Consider the following 17,884-nt stretch of genomic DNA (forward strand, 5'->3'; position numbering starts at 1 on the left):
ATTTCTGAGGAAGGGTTTATGGGGAAAAACAAAAAATGCAGTTCCACATTTCACCCGAGGAGGGCGACAACTCACACTTGAACAGAAGAAAAAAAAACAATCCGTAGCGTTTGCTGCTATTCATATTTTAACGGCTGTTTTGGGACACCACTTTGTAGCCAGGCTCGCCTTGGCATACGTTATAACTTTTCTCTCTCTGTCTTTCTACAGCTTGACACAGGAAAAACATTTAATGTGCGGATGAGGTTCGACACGGATGTGGAGCTGGAATATTTTCAAAACGGGGGCATCTTGAACTACATGATCCGGAAGATGTCCAAACATTAACGTGCCTTGTGAATGAATCGTAATCATAGGCTGTTTCAAAACTAATTCAACTACACATTCCTGTTTAAATGTGTTACTTATAGAATTTTATGAAGGCTGATATTTCCTACATGGATTTGCTTTGTGCAATAACTGATTAATTTTTAAGATATGCTCATCGTACGAAGAATGTCACAGGGTTGAGTTACGTTTTATCAAAAACTTTTCACTCTGTTGACAACTAATATTGTCAAATATGTTTTTTTGTGTAATTAAAAAAATGTTTGACCCTGACAGACCAGTGTGTTATCTTAGTGTTCTAAAGACCACGTTTGAGTCACAGGAGTGGCAAATGTCAAAAATATATAAAGATAAATGAATAAATGCATGAAAATATTAATAAATATGAACAGAAATGAATATATAAATGAGAATATAACTGAATATGAAGATATATAAATAAAAGGATAACTATAAAGAGAAATAAATGACTACATCAATAAAAAAGTAAACATTTTGAAAAAAGGTCATTGACTATACAGTAACAAAATGTTGATGGCTGCGACCCAAAGTGGCCGACGAGTGAGCACACTCCTACCCTTGGCTCACATTCCTCGTCGCAACATCTAGCTTCATATAATGATATTGATTTAGTAGAACAGATGCGACGCTCTACTTGGCTGAATTAATGGTGACGTATATCCGATACGACGTCATTTCTGAGGAAGGGTTTATGGGGAAAAACAAAAATATGTAAGCTAGCCAGCGGGCATATATATATTAAACGACCAGACGTCGGATAAATAGCTAACAACGTGAAACAATGAAATAAGACACGAGGCGTCATTTACTTATGCGCCATGAATTTAAGAGGACTTTTTCAGGATTTTAATCCCAGGTAATGGACGATCGTGAGTTTTGGTTTACCGAGTCGCGTTAGCCTAATGTCATTGTCAAATTGTTTTCGAATTTCAAAACATGTCATTGCGTATAACAAATGGAGAATTTACTCATTGAATTTAAAGTTGCGCCATAAAAAACAACAACATTAATGACACGACAATTGAAATAGCACGGACCCTAATTTGACTATATAGCAATACAACCGGGTCGGAATGAGCTCCCCGAAGACGATTTTGGAATCAAATTGATAAGGAAAATGATAAATAAAGGCCGTGTAGGCAAAGTTGTATGAACATACTAGTATAAATGCTGAATATTAACAACACAAGATGCTAGCCTGCAGTTCCACATTTCACCCGAGGAGGGCGACAACGCACACTTGAAATGAAGAAAACAAACAATCCGTAGCGTTAGCTGCTATTCATTCATTGCATGGAGAATTTACCCATTGAATTTAAAGTTACGCCATAAAAAAAAAACAACGTTAATGACACGACAATTGAAATAGCACGGACCCTAATTTGACGTGTATATCCTTAAATTCCACTGCAATGACGCGCAAAAATGAACTAATATGTTCATCAGAAGTATTCATGATGTAATAATACACTGTAATAGCGCACGTCTTGAGGCGAGATGTTTTTCCACATTTTGCATTGTGTAATAACACACTTTAATCCGATTTTCTGACAGTCTATATGCTTTTTCCTCCCTTGCAGTAAATTCCTCATCTACTTGTGTCTACTGCTATTCTCCGTATTGCTGTCACTGAGGCTGGATGGCGTCATCCAATGGAGCTACTGGGCTGTATTCGCACCAATATGGCTTTGGAAGCTGCTGGTTATCGTCGGGGCATCGGTGGGCACCGGAGTATGGGCGCACAACCCCCAGTATAGGGCTGAAGGCGAGACGTGTGTGGAGTTCAAGGCCATGCTAATCGCCGTGGGGCTACACGTCCTATTGCTCATGTTCGAGGTGCTGGTATGCGACCGGGTGGCGAGGGGGAGTGGCAACTACTTCTGGCTGCTGGTCTTTATGCCTCTCTTCTTCGTGTCGCCCGTCTCGGTGGCGGCGTGCGTCTGGGGGTTCAGGCATGACCGCTCCTTGGAGGTAAGATGTCTTTCCAAATGGTTCAAATTCCCACCAAAAGATGTGTTTTGTCTATTTGTCTTCCTCAGCTGGAGGTTTTCTGTTCGGTGAACATTTTGCAGTTCATTTTCATCGCTCTACGGTTGGACAGGATCATCAACTGGCCTTGGCTGGTGAGAAAATGGGGGAAAATGGGAGGAGCTAGCACAGGGGTGGGCCCCGGGGGGTCACATTGACTTTAAAAATTTGACAGATGGGTCAGCACAAGATATGATACATATAAAAAAGTGCATCCGTTAACAGTACATATGAAACACAAAGAGAAAAAAAGGACTAAAGTATTAATATACTCATCACTCATCATTGAACTGACAGTAGTGGGCTTGTACAGGTGGTGTGTGTTCCACTGTGGATCCTCATGTCCTTCTTATGCTTGGTGGTCCTCTACTACATCATCTGGTCAGTCCTTTTCCTCCGCTCCATTGACATCATCGCCGAGCAGAGGCGGACTCATATCACCATGGCGATCAGTTGGATGACCATCGTGGTCCCACTGCTCACTTTCGAGGTTAGCGACCGGTCGCCGAGGTCGAGTTTTCATCCGCCTGCTGATGTTTTGTCATTTCGTAGATTCTCCTTGTACACAAGTTGGATGGCCACAACAGTCTGAGTTTCGTGTGTGTTTTCGTCCCACTGTGGCTTTCGCTGCTAACGCTAATGGTCACGACTTTTGGTCAAAAAGGGGGGAACCACTGTGAGTACAACTGACTATAGATGCTTCCCTAGATTCTTGTTCATAAGTTGAAAGTGTTCATAAGTTGAAACTGTTTAAATTGAAGTTGATTCAGTACTATATATTGTATTATAATTTATGTTTAAGGCCTATATATAAGTATATTGAAGGTTTATATGAATGCATTTGTATGTTTAAGGCTTGTATAAGTAACCAGCATTGGTTTGTACTGATTTTTTTAATATAATAGAGAGAATACATACAGTACTGCATCCATGACACAAAATATCATTTTCTCATCTATTTTTGAACTCGCCCTCCTTCTAGGGTGGTTTGGCATCCGCAAGGACTTCTGCCACTTCCTACTGGAGCTCCTCCCCTTCTTGCGAGAGTACGGCAACGTCTCCTACGACCTCCAACGTGGCGACGACCACGAGGCGGCCGAGGATCCGCCCACCGTCCCGGAAGCACCGCCCAAGATCGCCCCTATGTTCCACAAAAAAACGGGCGTGGTCATCACGCAGAGTCCCGGCAAATACTTTGTCCCACCACCCAAACTCTGCATAGACATGCCGGACTAGCCAGGCGCTAATTCCGCAAGTTGAGCTAGCGCTCAGCCGAACGAGTGGGCTCCTCCCACATCTGGTTCGCGGCGTGTAGGGTTTTTTTAGGGACTAAAAATGGATGCCGCCGGAACCAGTCGACGGGATGCGGGGTTTGGTTGCAGTTTGCTGGTTTTTGGACAAACCCAAGCATTGTCAACCCCGCCGTCGTCTTATATTCAACCTTCCCAAAATGTCCAATTTGCGGATTCCTTCATTTATTGTATGCTAAGCAGTCCAATTTCAAAAATTTGGATGAAAATTTGGTCTCATTTTTCCCTACGTAATTAACAACAGGGTTAATTGCGTACTGACCAAACAATCATAGATGGGAAATGCACTTATAGAAAAGTCCTGCCCTATTTTATCTCCTGTCTTCCTGTGAATTTATAAATCCACAAAATTGTCATTTGGGACCAGAAAGCAGTTCACTTTCAGTTGATCGAGACGAAGAAATTGCCATTTTTTGAAGAAATTGGCCATTTTTTTTAAAGAAATTGGCTATTTTCAACCTTTTAATGGTTTTTCAATGCCAATGTACACGTGAGGTTGTTTAATATCAACTGAAAGTCACAAAGCAACACAATAGAAAGTGTCACGTTTACAGATTTTACAGGTAAATGTAGCCTTTTGGTCTTGAAAGCGCTTTAGGAGACTAAATTGTACATACGTGAAAATGCAAATGTGCATGATTTTGTTGTTTTTTGTTAATACAATGTATAGACAGTGTATATAAAACCTTGACACATCCCTGTGTAAATGACAGTTTTTTGAGTATTTCATTGTTCTGTTATATAGTAGTAATACTATACTGTATTTTCTACCATTTGTTTTGGGTTGGCACTATTGTCAATGACTAGTTTATGGCACAATAATTGCTTAAATTTGTAAATTTGACAAAAAAATGAAATCGGTATTTCAAAATGGGCAAAGTACTACTTTTTTCCACTTTAAATCACTAGTATAAATGCTGAATATTAACAACACAAGATGCCACCCTGCAGTTCCACTTTTCATCCGAGGAGGGCGACAACGCACACTTGAACAGAAGAAAACAAACAATCCGTAGCGTTAGCTGCTATTCATATTTTCACGGCTGTTTTGGGACACATTAACAGGTACGCTATACAACTTTGCCTACATGGCCTTCATTTATCATTTTCCTTATCAATTTGATTCCAAAATCGTCTTCGGGGATCTCATTCCGACCCGGTTGTATTGCTATATAGCTCCAATGCTACTATTAGCTTCAGGCTTTTTTCCTATAGATACTTCGTGTCATCTATGTTTAATCTAAACCCCAAAAATGAAATATTTCGCATCCCTATACTCTAATAAATAAGGCAAATCTCAACAGGAGAATTATATTCATAACAGTGGTGCTTTTCCTCTAATTTCCTCATACTTCATCTAAGTGAATTATATTAATTTATCTATATATTACTACCATATAAGAGCAGTGGAATTGCGCAATTACATGCCACAAGGTCACGTGTTTAGTTGAAATTGGACCATCTGGAAGGTCTATGTATCAGTATTATTAAATGTCCATTAAAAACTGCATTTAAGCAGTTAGCTGTGTGATAATTTCTAAGAAATAACCTCAGACTAGCCACTTTATTCCAGTTTGCTTAATAATGGAATAATTATCTTCCTCATAGGTACGCTGGAATTTTCTGACACCCACTCAGACATGTCCTATGTCTTCATCAACGACTCGTCGCAGACAAACGTGCCTCTGCTGCAGTCCTGCATCGATGGAGACCTCCCCTTCGCTAAGCGGCTGCTGGAGACGGGATGCGACCCCAACATCCGCGACAACCGGGGTCGTACCGGTCTACATTTAGCCGCGGCGCGGGGAAACGTGGACATCTGCCGCCTTCTACACAAATTTGGAGCCGATCTTTTAGCCACAGATTACCAGGGCAACACCGCACTGCACCTGTGCGGCCATGTTGATACCATCCAATTCCTGGTGTCCAATGGCCTGAAGATTGACATCTGGTAGGAGTTCCAATCCGTCTGTAAAATTAGTCAGAAAAACGTCATAACTCACTTGGCGTTGCCGTTTTTCATAGTAATCACAATGGCTCCACCCCCTTGGTACTGGCCAAGAGACGTGGCGTCAACAAGGATGCTATACGTCTACTGGAGGGTCTGGAAGAGCAAGAGGTCAAAGGCTTCAACCGGGGGGCCCACTCTAAACTGGAGACCATGCAGATGGCTGAGAGCGAGAGGTAAGAGCCCCGCCCACTATCAGATGGGAAACTGGCAAATTAGCTAATTGGGAAAAACTGTGCTCTATATATTCTTCCAATTCTCTTGTTGAGACATACTAGCTGTGGATGCACATTTCTGTCTAAAATAACAGTAAAACGGCCATATTGGAACATACATATACACCAGCCATGTGATGAATATGTTAATACTTTGGTCCTTTTTTTCTGTTTATGTTTCATATATACTGTTAACTGAAGCACTTTTTTATATGTATCATATCTTATGCTGACCCGGCCCATCTGTCAAATTTTTAAAGTCAATATGGCCCCCCCAGGCCCGAAAAGTTTGCCCACCCCTGGCCTACATGCTATATACCATTTCTAATAACCATAATAATTTGTGTCTAGTGCCATGGAGAGCCACTCTTTGCTGAACCCCAACCTTCAGAACAGTGAAGGCGTCCTGTCCAGTTTCCGCACCACTTGGCAGGAGTTTGTGGAAGATCTGGGTTTCTGGAGGGTCCTCCTCCTATTGGTGGTCATCGCCCTCCTGTCCTTAGGCATTGCCTACTATGTCAGTGGCGTACTGCCTTTCTCCAGCAGCCAATTGGAGCTCGTACACTAAAATTAAGGCTACATTTAATACATTTCCCCAAACTGGGTGCTGTTATTCTCCATGTACATAAAAATACGAATATTCACCCTTTCTCTATAGTCTGTAGTTGCCTATAATTTGTCTTTCTTTCATTTTTTCACATCATTTCAGCTAAAAAATGCTCCGCTTTACAAATGTTACCTAGCGGAAAAATTATTAAAATATGTGTGTGGTAGTTTTAGGGTCATATGTTTTGAAATAATAAATATGATGAGCATACAAACAATATTTTTCCGGGAAAAAATTACAATTGGTATGAAAGACTGTAATACTTTGAGCTGCTTTTTTTTATATAATTCACTTGTACATTGCTTGTGTTATGTTCATGTATTTAATTTAATCTCTCACTTCTGTATTAATCCTTCACAATGTTAATCCAAGATAGCGTCATTGAACGTTTTTGTGTGTCTCTGTAAAAGAGGACTTTTCTTTGTGTTCTTAAAGATAGCATGACATTTTGTTTTCTTTTTTTTAATGTTATTGTTGAATATGTTGTCATTTCTGGGCACGATGCACTAGCAAAAAATGAATAAAACTGAATAATTCCAATTATTGTGGTGATTATTTGTCATTAAAATAAATTTTGGAGATGAATACATACATTTATTTCGATTGGATGTGACGTTTCATAATCGTAAATCCAAGGAAGAGAAAGAAAAACGTTTTATGTTTCTTTATATAGAAATACTGTTATTTTGGCCTAGGTGTAATAGCAAACAATAGCCACAGGAGGGCAAAACGGCCGATGGTGCTTTGGCCAATGCGCATGCGCGCGAGCTCTTCGTCCAACAACAAGGACCGAGCCAGCCAACATGGCCGACCTGGGGAAGAAGTACTGCGTGAACTGCCTGGCAGACGTGACCAATCTCCGGCTTCGCTGCACCGATTGCCCCGATATCGAGCTGTGTCCCGAGTGCTTCTCGGCGGGTGCAGAAATCGGAAACCACCGGAGATGGCACGGCTACCAGCAGGTTGACGGCGGTCGCTTCTCCCTCTGGGGTCCAGAAGCGGAGGGAGGATGGACTAGCAGGGAAGAGCAGTCGCTCCTCGATGCCATCGAGCAGTTTGGCTTCGGAAATTGGGTAAAAACTTTTTACTTTTTTATGTCTTCCCTCACTCGTTTCTTAGACTCAAAAGTACTCACACCAACTACTTTAATGTAAGACAGTGAAATGTAGAAATACTTGACTGTCAATGGTGTGCAATACAATAACAAATGCACAAAATGAGTGCTAAACTACTCTAACAAAGTACAATTGATTCAAAAAGTCATGCAAATATCTCTATTCTCAATGCAAACAATTATTTTGACATATGCAGACATTTAATGCTGAAATAATGAACCCTACGCATCATTATGATTAATATCTGAAAGGAAGAAAATGCAGTTTTTGGTCACTTTTCTTCATTTGTTGTCTAGGAGGACATGGCGGCTCACGTTGGAGCCGGCCGCACCCCCCAAGAAGTAATGGACCACTACGTAACCATGTACATCCACGGCAACCTGGGCAAGGCCTGCATCACCGACAGCATCCCCAACCGGGTGACGGACCACACCTGCCCCGTCGGTGGGGCGCTATCACCCAGCTTGACAGTGCCGTTACCTCCTCTGGACGTTAGCTCGGCCGAACAACAACAACTCGGCTACATGCCGCTACGTGACGACTACGAGATCGAATTCGACCAAGACGCGGAGAAACTCATTAGCGGGCTTTCGGTTAACTACGACGACGAGGACGTGGAGATCGAGATGAAACGCGCCCACGTGGACATGTACGTGCGTAAACTCCGTGAACGCCAGCGGAGGAAGAACATTGCACGGGATTACGGCCTGGTTCCGGTCTTCCTGGGCCGGGATAAGAAGGAGACGCGGGATAAGTTGACAAACTCGGCGAATACCAACACCCCTACGGCGACGACGGCGGCCACTGGAACATGCCCGCCACTTCCCACCACTCCCAAAAGAAAGATAAACAAAGAAGAGAAAGAACAACGGGCACGTCTTAGGGGTCTTTGCCAGTTTATGGCCTACCGAGAAGTAGAGGACCTCTTTGAGAACATGCACAAAGAGCGCGCACTTAGGGCCAAAGTGAGGGAGCTTCAGCGATGCCGACGAAACGGCGTCGCCCGGTTGGACGAGGCGGCCGAATACGAGGCGGCGCGCCACAAACGGGAAAAACGGAAGGAGAATAAAAGTGCAGCACTCTCCAAAAGGGGCGGAGCCGGGCCGCCAGCTCCGCCCCCGCTGCCCGGCGCCGTAAAGGAGGAGAGTAAAGATGGCGAATTTGCCGCCATTGAGAACTTGAGTGGTTTTGAGTTGCTGTCTGACCGTGAGAAACTACTTTGCAGCTCGCTTAATTTAAGCCCTGCCCGCTACTTGACGGTCAAAACTATTATAATCAAAGATCACCTGCAGAAGAGGCAAGGCGTGCCCTCAAAGAGCCGGTTGCCAGGTTACCTGGACAAAATACTCAGGAAACGTATTGTTAACTTTCTCACTGAGAGCGGATGGATATCCAGAGATGCTGTTTAAACCAAAATACTGACTTTTATTTTGGTAAGGACTCAAAGAATGAATTTTCCATTTATTCAAGCTATTCTAAATCAATTAAAAATGATAATATTTACATATATGAATACACACACTGCGGAAAAATGCTCAAGTTTAAGTAAGTAAAGGCAAATTAACATTAACATGCTTTATGTTTTACACAATGGAATTATTAGGCTTTTATTTTGAAATGGGCCTGTATTTTAAGGCAGTATTTCAAATGAAATATTGCATATTCATTAACTGAATCCATTTGACAAACTAGTATTAGTTTTTATGTCACAATTCTGCAAAAAAATATATTTTTTGGTATATTCTGCAGTTTTTTGTGATTTTTACATGCTCAAAATCTGGCAACCATGTTAATTTAATATATTTTCACTATGTGTGTGTGTATTTGTATATGTACATAATTCTATACAGTTTTAATGCATGGATTTTTAAAAGGGTTCTATCAAAAAAAATACATGGGAAAACTGCAAAAAAATCATTTTTTGTAGTTTTCCAATCCTTAGGAATTTATTGGAATGAGCTGGAAATTAAAAAAGAAAAAAATAATTTATTTATTCACAAACTCATCCCTTCATAAAAACGCACTTAAAGATGGAGTTTATAAGATTTTATTTTAAATAGCAAAAACAATGATTTTTAACCAAACCATGTATTGAAAATAACTTGCTAATAGCAGGTTAGATTACACTAATATGTATTGTATTTTTTATATATATATATATACATAGACTACGGACACATTAGCTGTAGATTGTCAGTATTTTATGTATGTCATTTGTTTTGGGAAATTAGTGCAACTTTTCCAGTTTTCTGCAAAGTTTCCATTTTGGAAAATGAACATTTGTATATAAATGAGGGGTTTAAAAAAAAGGACCATCAAATGAGAGAATGTTTTTTTATTAAAATCCTGTCTATGAATATGAGGAAAAAAATGACTTACTGATGAATTGTACAGTCTTTTCCATCTGGAAATTATTTTTTAACTCGCTTTTGTAATTATGAAATTTTGTATTGCACAGATGAAGCTTCGGCTTGTATTGTACAGACGTGAATAAACTTTTACATTTTAAATGTCTTCTTTTTAATAAAAGCAAACATTTCCCTTGTTTTTACCCATTTATTATATTTTACATTGTCGCCGTCTGGCGGACAAAAACAGGTACTACGTCTCCCATGCTCCATAACTGCTACTTTTTCAGGCGCAGAGGGCAGAGTTTCTCCTTTACTTCATTTATTTAGTACAAATATTTGTGTGTTATGCTCAAATAAACATGGTACATCAGTTTACAAGTGTTTCACATAAAATAAGGCAATGGACGCCTATATTTCTAAAAAAAATGTCCAGTTTAGCTTATGAATTAATGAAAATAAAGGACTGAGGCCAAAGTTTGGTCAGTTTATTGTAACGGCAAAGCCTAAAATGTCCTTATGAAGCCACTATTTTCTTATGATGCTTTAGCCACGCCCACCAAGGCCGGCCTGAGGGTGCGCCCATGTAGCTTGTAGCCTACTTTGGTTACCGCCGTGATGGTGCCGGGTTCTTTCCCCTCGGCGGGGGCGTGGAAGAGCGCCTCGTGCTCGTAAGGGTCGAACTTGTGGCCGAATGGGTTGAGCTTAATCAGGTTGTGCTTGGTGAACACCTTCTGGATCTGGACTTCAGTCATCACCAGGCCGTCGTAGAGGTTCTTCAGGTGAGGGTTCTGGCTCGTCACTTCTTCTTTGGGTACACATTCCTTGGCTTTCTCCAAAATGTCCGCCACTTCCAGTAGGTCCTCGCAAAAGCCTTGGATTCCTGGTAGAGTGAGAAGCGTAGTTAAAGACAACACTTGGGTTGAATACTAATGAAGTATGTGTTTACCATATAATTTAGCATCTTGAATCATCCTTTGACTCCTTGATCGTAGGTTCTCGGTGTCCGCCAAGGCCCGCTTGTACTTGTCCTGTAGGCAAAATGGTACTTAGTAGGGATTTCTGTCCTGTAGAAACATGGCTGACTTACTGTCATCTCCTTGAGCTGCTCCTCTAACTGCATCTTTTCAGCCACAACCTTCTCTGTAGGGCTATGTTCGGACTTTTCGGTAGATGCCTCATCTGGGCCGTTCTTTTGTTGGGTGGCTGTGCATAAGCGTCGCGGGGTTGATCTGGGTATATAAGTAAAGTTTACATATATGGTCATTCATGTTATTGGATTTGATATTGACATTATTGAGAAAAGCAATAAAACTGAGAAAAAAAATGGTACACTTGGTTTGCAAGCATACATGGATACTGAAATATGTATATATGTATTTAATATATAGTAATTCGTTGAAATTATGTTTGAATAAGGGAAAAAAAGACAATAAAGTCATTATTTTGTAACGGGCGACTAACTGGTGACGCAATAATTACGCGACGAACATGACGTCATTAACAGAGCGACCCGCTAGCCTTCGATAACCATCATCTGATGATAGGTGACCTCTTCACTCCGCATTTCTTCCTGGGCATGAACCCAACCGATTGTGGTAATAATTATAATAACTTTAGAATGTTAACTGAAATACATCGGATCATGCCATTACGCCATTTTTTTAACGTTTGCACACTACTCAAGCACTGAACACGCTGGATTTTTTTCCCAAGTTGGATCAGAATGTTCCTTACCTTACAATGTTACGCAAAGCCCCGAGTGAGAAACTCCGTATACACAAATTTGCCATTTTGGTGGGGTTTAAACTCGGTAAAATAGATACCACCTTTCCGAACACAAGCTTGACAGGAAACAAAAATCTGATGGCCAATTTCGTGCCAACTAACCAATCAGGAACCAGGAAAGGCGGGACAAATGCCTTTGGTCCAATAGCTTTTCGAGAAGCTATCGAACTACGGATATAGATTGGTTGCGCAACGCCAATATCCGCCCACGTGATGAAGGACATTTAATTTAACGTAAGTTTAAAATTAATCCATATATAAATAACAGTTAGTAATATGTAAATATAATGTAATGGTAACTACATCAATAATTTGTAATAATAACCCAAATATTTGCTGTCATAGACATTGCTAAAAACTGTCGTTCTGACACCGTAACGCCATTCAACTTCTCGCCACATGACGGCGCCAACGCGTCAACTTCTACCACCACTTTTGCGTCCACGTTCGTTGTTCCCATCATCTCCTCCCCCGCGCACTCCCTGGTTGAGCACACAGTACACACCTATCCATCTTCCCACAGACCCGGCCAGTCTCCTGCTCCGTCTCCGGCCCTTAAAGCATGCCACAAGCGGCGCTCCTCCTCCTGTTAACGCTCTCGATGGCGAGCGCCATGCTGGGACCCGTGCGCCGTGACCATGGAGAATCCCCGGCGGATGGAAACGAGGACTCCGAGGTATCACCTCGCCTCAGGAGAGCGCTGTCCAGGGACAGACAAATGTCCCTGCAAAGCAGCTCCTTCGTTCTCAAAGGAGATGCCACACACAACCAGGCGATGGTCCATTGGACGGGTGAGAATAGCAGCGTAAGTACACCTTCCACACCCTCTTTGTCATGTTATTGTTCTCCATCTGTAAACGCACCTTGTGTGGCTTCTTTACGCACGCAGGTGCGCCTATTTATTTGGCTTGGTTTGGCTTTCTTTGTGGAAAAGATGGAGAGCTTAAGCACCCCCTGGGGACTCACACATGTAGTTTTTTGTTATGGGAATAGTTTTAGAAACTAGCTGAAGTCATTTTAGTCTGTAATAAAGATGGTCAAACTTTTAGTGTTTTTTAGTGCATGGTTATTTTGAATAAAAGGATGTCAGGTAAGTTATTTTTAATGAATGTCATTTTTATAATGTGGAAATATGGTATTTTTTTGAAAGGTTGCTTTTAAAACTGAGAAACTTAATGTGTTTTTATGTAATTTTCATTGGAATGACTCTAAACTAAAGTTTTAGCTTGCTTAATGCATTTTTTTAGTTCTGTGTAGTCAGCATCAATGGAAAAAGTACAAAAATACAAAAAAATCTATTTAATTTGACATGTACGAGTGCAAAAGTCCAATATCTGACATCTGCCATATGTTGACACAAAGGTTGTGACAATCAATGGACATAAATCAATACAATATTGATTTCTTAATCCCAGAGTACAATTGAATCCTAGTAGATTATACTTTTGAAATGCCATTTTTTTCATTAAAAATTGACCATTTGTCATATACATCAACACTAAATTAAACCTTATTGTGTAAGTTCATCATTTTATAATAAATCAATCAAATGGCCCTTGTATTGAATTGTAACCAAATAACTCCCTAAAGAATTAAACATGCATTATACCACCATGAATTATTTCCTAGCCCTCTTCTAGCCACCCCATAAATATTTTGCTAGTTCTTCCACTCTGTTTATTTAATGCAGGTTCATTTTAGATTTGAATATGACAAACAGATTCCTCTCTAGTTTCTTTTTGGTGAGTTAAACAAGAGAAGTCTTTGTGGTAAGCGTTCTTTATTGGGGGAGACGTCGCTGGTCGTTACAGCATTTTTTGTGACTTGGACACTGTGCAGCTGTAGATTTTTATTTTAAATTAGTTCAAATATTTTGGTACTGCAATTTGCAGATTATTCCAATGTTTTTATATCCAATGTTTCACATGTTAAATCATAATAATCTCAATACAAAATTGAATAGAATTGAATTGAATGCCTTATTGTCATTTTCAGAACAGGGGTGGGCAAACTTTTGGGCCTGGGGGGGCATATTAAAAATCTGACAGATGAGATATGATACATATAAAAAAGTGCATCCGTTAATAGTACATATGAAATATAAACAGGGAAAAAAGGACTAAAGTATTAACATACTCATCATTCATCATTTAAGTATAAAGTACAAAGTAAAGTAAGTAAAGGAATGCATTAAGAAATGTTAAAATGTTATTTAGTTAAAGATAGAGGGGCTGTAAAACACCAAAAAAACAAATGAGTAGGCCTGAATGCCATTTTCCTATTTTCCGATATATATAAAAGCAGTTAAAATTAAACTCCAATATATTTTTAGCTCTTTGTCTGTATTTTGTAGCTGTGAGAACATCTGTTTTGATAAACATCATTCAAATATGAAATATAAAACGCAGAATTATGCCTCACAAGACTCTTTACTATGCGTTTTATCATAAAAGAAGAAAGCAGTGTTTTGATAGGCTGATATTCTCCATTTGACACCATCAGACAGTTTTGCTAAAGTAAGGAAAATATACGTCTACGTTCTATTTTTTGCCGTATTTTCTTCTAAAAAAGCTACAGGCCTCTGTAATGATTCCAGACTCGGATCTGGGTTTGATTCCTCCTTAATCAAAGGTTCCTCTCGGCTTAATATCACAGATAAATGCCACCATTTAATTTCTCCGAGTATGACATTTATGAGTAGAGCGTTTAATAGATAGTCAAGGCCTAAATCATCTTTGTTTTCCTTCATATGTTCCAATAAGGATGAGAAAGCTTTCAACCAATCCAGTACATTGTTGAGACGTAATAACATTGGCTAGGGATCTCTATTCATTACTCCACTGTCCGTCTAAGATATATTTCCTGATACTTTTCATATAGAGCAGGTTCCTCATAAAAGTACTAGGGATCAATTTCAATATATTCACTCTAGGCTCCACACTTTCTCCCTCCAGCTAAGAAATGAAGATTAAAAATAGGAAATATGCTGACTACCCGCATCATAACACCAAGTTAAAAGCTTGTTTGCACTTTTTTATTTGGCCACACCAACCAAAAGCAGTTTTATATCCAAGTACAGAGTATTAGTCAAGATAATCCTGACCTTCAAGTACTAGAATGAGTTAAAATACTACTATTTAGCAGCCATACAGTAGTAAATAATGGATTTTTTTTGCGAGTACATAAAAAGTAAGTACTATAAGTAGTAGTAATGAGTCTTGATTAGGTATGGTAACAACTCTTGGGAAAAAACTGTACTTGAGTCTGTTTGTCTTGGCTGTTATGGCTCTGTAGCGCCCCCCAGAGGCAAATAGATTGAATAGATTGATTTAAATCAGTGTCAAACATACGGCTTGCGGACCGGATCCGGCCTGTCTGCTGGTTTGGTACGGCCCGGGGAAGAAAGCGACATTGTATAAAAAGAATATTAATTTTCTTTAAAAATATGTTGTTCTTGTATTATCCGCTAGGGGCGCAGTGTTTTTAGTGTTTTTAGTATGAATTGACATTTATTTATGTTCTTATGTTATGCTCTTGTTCATAATATTTTGTTTTTAATGCAAAAGGAAATTGTTTTAATAAACATTTTGATAATTTACTCATTCTTTGCACTAATTATTAGTATTAGTAACTAATACAAAGGAAAAAAGTGGGCTTATTGTTAGTTCTATGTCATTTTGCAATGAGTTTATTGGTCAGATCAAACGCTAACATGGAAATATCTCGTTTGAGTCAAAATGTCACCTTATATTTTCTTTCAGTTTATCAATTTTTATGATTCCGTTACCTAGCACGGCTAAACTCGTTGCCTTCGTCCTGGATGAACAATGGCGCCATTTTAGCCAAGCGTTAAACCATTTTCCGTCCCCTGTGGATAAGAATATCAGCCAATCGTTTCTCTTATTACTTCAATGTTGGCAGGTGATGGCGTTGGTTTGGTAGAAGTTAAAAGTATCGCCGACCTCTCTTGCGTCCTTAGTATGTCTGGCAGACATTTTTTCACATGTCCTTCCAGCCTTGTCTGGGCATAACAGAAGGCTTTTGTTTTTCTTACCAACTTCCCCTGTTGTGCCCTTCTTTGAGACTCACTGTCATGGCTGCCAGTTTCCCAGGAAACCATTTCTGATTGGTCTTCCAGTGGTTGGCTTCTTAGTCTGGGTTCTGGAGTACTTCAGGCAAATCATAAAAAGTTTAAAACAGGTTTACAGAGCATTCAAAGTATTTTTTCTTGCTGTTTTCTGTACCTAAAAAGACCAGAATACTTAGATATTACATTTTAGTGTACTGTCATGTATTCCAAGTATTAACTTTGAGGTACCAGGTGGTTTTTAGAAAGTGTTGACGTCATAGAAGCTTACAAGTCATTTTTCCTTTTCTTTGGAAAAGACAAAAATCTGAAAAATGATCTAAACTATTCATTTCTGAGTCACCTTGTTTAGCAATTAGTGCGCTGGCGGAGAACATGTGGGAGGCTGCAAGAGAGAGAAATATTCAAATAAATCTTGACACGGAATGCTAAACTACAGTCAAGTTTGTTGTCTTGGCGTTTTTGGGAGCTTTTGTGAACTAGAAATGATACAAAAGTAGAAGAAATACTTGTAATATTGACTTTTATATTTGTCACTACTATTACTAGTCTATTCTAAGAAAGATGGGATGTTGAATTTCCCATTCAGACCTTGTCAAGTCTCCATCTTTGTCTACCTATTTGTTATTTTCACCAACTTCCCCAAGTACTTTCTTTAAATGGATTTTTTTGTTATTGAATTTTGGCACCTGCTCCCTTCATTTGTGTCCTTCGTCCTCCATAATGTGAACTTGACAGAAACATTCCTCTCCCCCCTACACCAAAAACAACCTTGTAAATCCAGACTGGCCATTATTAAAGCTAACCTCCCCCCAAAAGAAACATTTTAAGGTATTTTACTTACCTTCTCATTAAGATTCTTCAAGTCTTTCCCTTGAGGAAGATGACATCACCAGGAAAGCTTGTTTTTTTAAAGTCAGAATACAAATTTGATGGTCTCAACATGGCTCCTTTCTATCTGAGCTTGATCTCCACAAGGTGCCCCTTCCAATTTTTGTTAAGACGACTTTTTGCAGCACAGTTGGTGTATCTTCTTGCATCTGTCACAGTAGTTACCCAACCAACCCCCCCACCCCCCCCAAACCATGACCTCATTCCCATTATCAACGCTTCCCAAGTCAGCTTTTGTGAGGGTGAAAACAAGCTAGGTCAATTGTATTCTTCTAATTGTGGCATAGGCTAGTGTTTATTGTGTAAATATTGTGGTTGATCACCCCCGTACACCCGTCGGGATGGATTATCTCCCCTCTTCAAGGTCTCTCAAATTTAAACTTAATCTTTTATTCCATCTCGCTGAAAGCTTTCACAGATTTGCCAGCTACTTTATTTGATGATAAGCCATAGCATGCTGGCTTAAGTGTTTTTTTTTATTTTTTACAGAAGGTAGAAGCTCTAACATTTCATTACCAACCTTCTATTGCTAAACTATTCCAAAGCAATATTTTTAAAGGAGTGGGTAGAGTGTAGTGTAGTTGCTACTTCAAAAATATCAATCATTTATTTTATGGACCACTTATTTACATTTAAGTTAACAATAGGGAGGAAAGTAATACTTCATTTAACATGTTTAAGACTACTGCTAACATAGGAGGCTAACAGTAACATAGCACAGTACTTCAAGATGTAACAATCAGTCAAATATGATAAGCTAATTGATGACAATTTTGAAATATGTCAAGTATTTAAGTATACAATGGACAGAAAAGTTTAAGGGCTTTAACCATGTTATAAAGGCACTAAATTAATACAAAAACATATTTCCCATTCAAACCTGCCTGCCCATTTCGCAATTCTGGTTGTGACATCACAACCAGAATTGACTATCATCTCTAACTTTATAGTGTTGTACTACCTAGTACATTTTTTACAGAATGACAGTACAATCAGCCAACAACTATAGTAGAAATCCAATGAATAGCATGCTAGCATTCTGGTTGTGACATCATCGTCTGTTAGGGGATCGTTTATTGGGGGCGGAGCCTGGGTAGCTGAGAAATTACGACTAAGTAGGCTCTAATTTTGATATGAAG

At 39.6% G+C, this 17,884-nt stretch overlaps 5 protein-coding genes across 15 annotated transcripts in view; 4 read left to right on the plus strand and 1 right to left on the minus strand.

Annotated features, from left to right (window-relative positions):
* The first annotated feature begins 1,012 nt into the window (after positions 1 to 1,012).
* Positions 1,013 to 4,398, plus strand: tmem185 (transmembrane protein 185). The gene is made up of 6 exons (XM_077742172.1): positions 1,013 to 1,204; positions 1,929 to 2,319; positions 2,388 to 2,471; positions 2,690 to 2,866; positions 2,929 to 3,052; positions 3,359 to 4,398. The coding sequence occupies exons 1-6, from the start codon at positions 1,167 to 1,169 to the stop codon at positions 3,610 to 3,612; spliced, it is 1,068 nt and encodes a 355-aa protein (XP_077598298.1). The 5' UTR covers positions 1,013 to 1,166; the 3' UTR covers positions 3,613 to 4,398.
* A 246-nt stretch (positions 4,399 to 4,644) lies between these two features.
* LOC144213611 (ankyrin repeat domain-containing protein 46) lies at positions 4,645 to 7,056 on the plus strand. The gene is made up of 4 exons (XM_077742173.1): positions 4,645 to 4,751; positions 5,295 to 5,637; positions 5,712 to 5,870; positions 6,261 to 7,056. The coding sequence occupies exons 2-4, from the start codon at positions 5,327 to 5,329 to the stop codon at positions 6,475 to 6,477; spliced, it is 687 nt and encodes a 228-aa protein (XP_077598299.1). The 5' UTR covers positions 4,645 to 4,751; positions 5,295 to 5,326; the 3' UTR covers positions 6,478 to 7,056.
* A 234-nt stretch (positions 7,057 to 7,290) lies between these two features.
* Positions 7,291 to 10,264, plus strand: tada2b (transcriptional adaptor 2B). Its single transcript, XM_077742171.1, has 2 exons — positions 7,291 to 7,589; positions 7,928 to 10,264. Exons 1-2 carry the CDS (start codon positions 7,320 to 7,322, stop codon positions 9,038 to 9,040), a joined length of 1,383 nt encoding a protein of 460 aa, XP_077598297.1. The 5' UTR covers positions 7,291 to 7,319; the 3' UTR covers positions 9,041 to 10,264.
* A 188-nt stretch (positions 10,265 to 10,452) lies between these two features.
* On the minus strand, positions 10,453 to 11,899 carry grpel1 (GrpE-like 1, mitochondrial). Its single transcript, XM_077742174.1, has 4 exons — positions 11,717 to 11,899; positions 11,070 to 11,211; positions 10,929 to 11,010; positions 10,453 to 10,862 (listed from the first exon to the last, which is right to left on the minus strand). Exons 1-4 carry the CDS (start codon positions 11,770 to 11,772, stop codon positions 10,516 to 10,518), a joined length of 627 nt encoding a protein of 208 aa, XP_077598300.1. The 5' UTR covers positions 11,773 to 11,899; the 3' UTR covers positions 10,453 to 10,515.
* The window catches only part of sorcs2 (sortilin-related VPS10 domain containing receptor 2), a 48,177-nt gene continuing 41,767 nt past the window's right edge, over positions 11,475 to 17,884 (plus strand). For 10 of the 11 annotated variants that reach the window (XM_077742157.1, XM_077742160.1, XM_077742162.1 and 7 more), the window contains exon 1: positions 12,231 to 12,572. In XM_077742157.1, the coding sequence (XP_077598283.1) occupies positions 12,330 to 12,572 (243 nt within the window). In that variant the 5' untranslated portion in view covers positions 12,231 to 12,329. Of the gene's footprint in view, positions 11,578 to 12,230; positions 12,573 to 17,884 lie in introns of those variants that run through there. The other variant, XM_077742158.1, reaches the window with a different exon arrangement.

Source organism: Stigmatopora nigra, chromosome 20, assembly GCF_051989575.1.
Source record: "Stigmatopora nigra isolate UIUO_SnigA chromosome 20, RoL_Snig_1.1, whole genome shotgun sequence".
In the NCBI taxonomy this organism is placed as follows: domain Eukaryota; kingdom Metazoa; phylum Chordata; class Actinopteri; order Syngnathiformes; family Syngnathidae; genus Stigmatopora; species Stigmatopora nigra.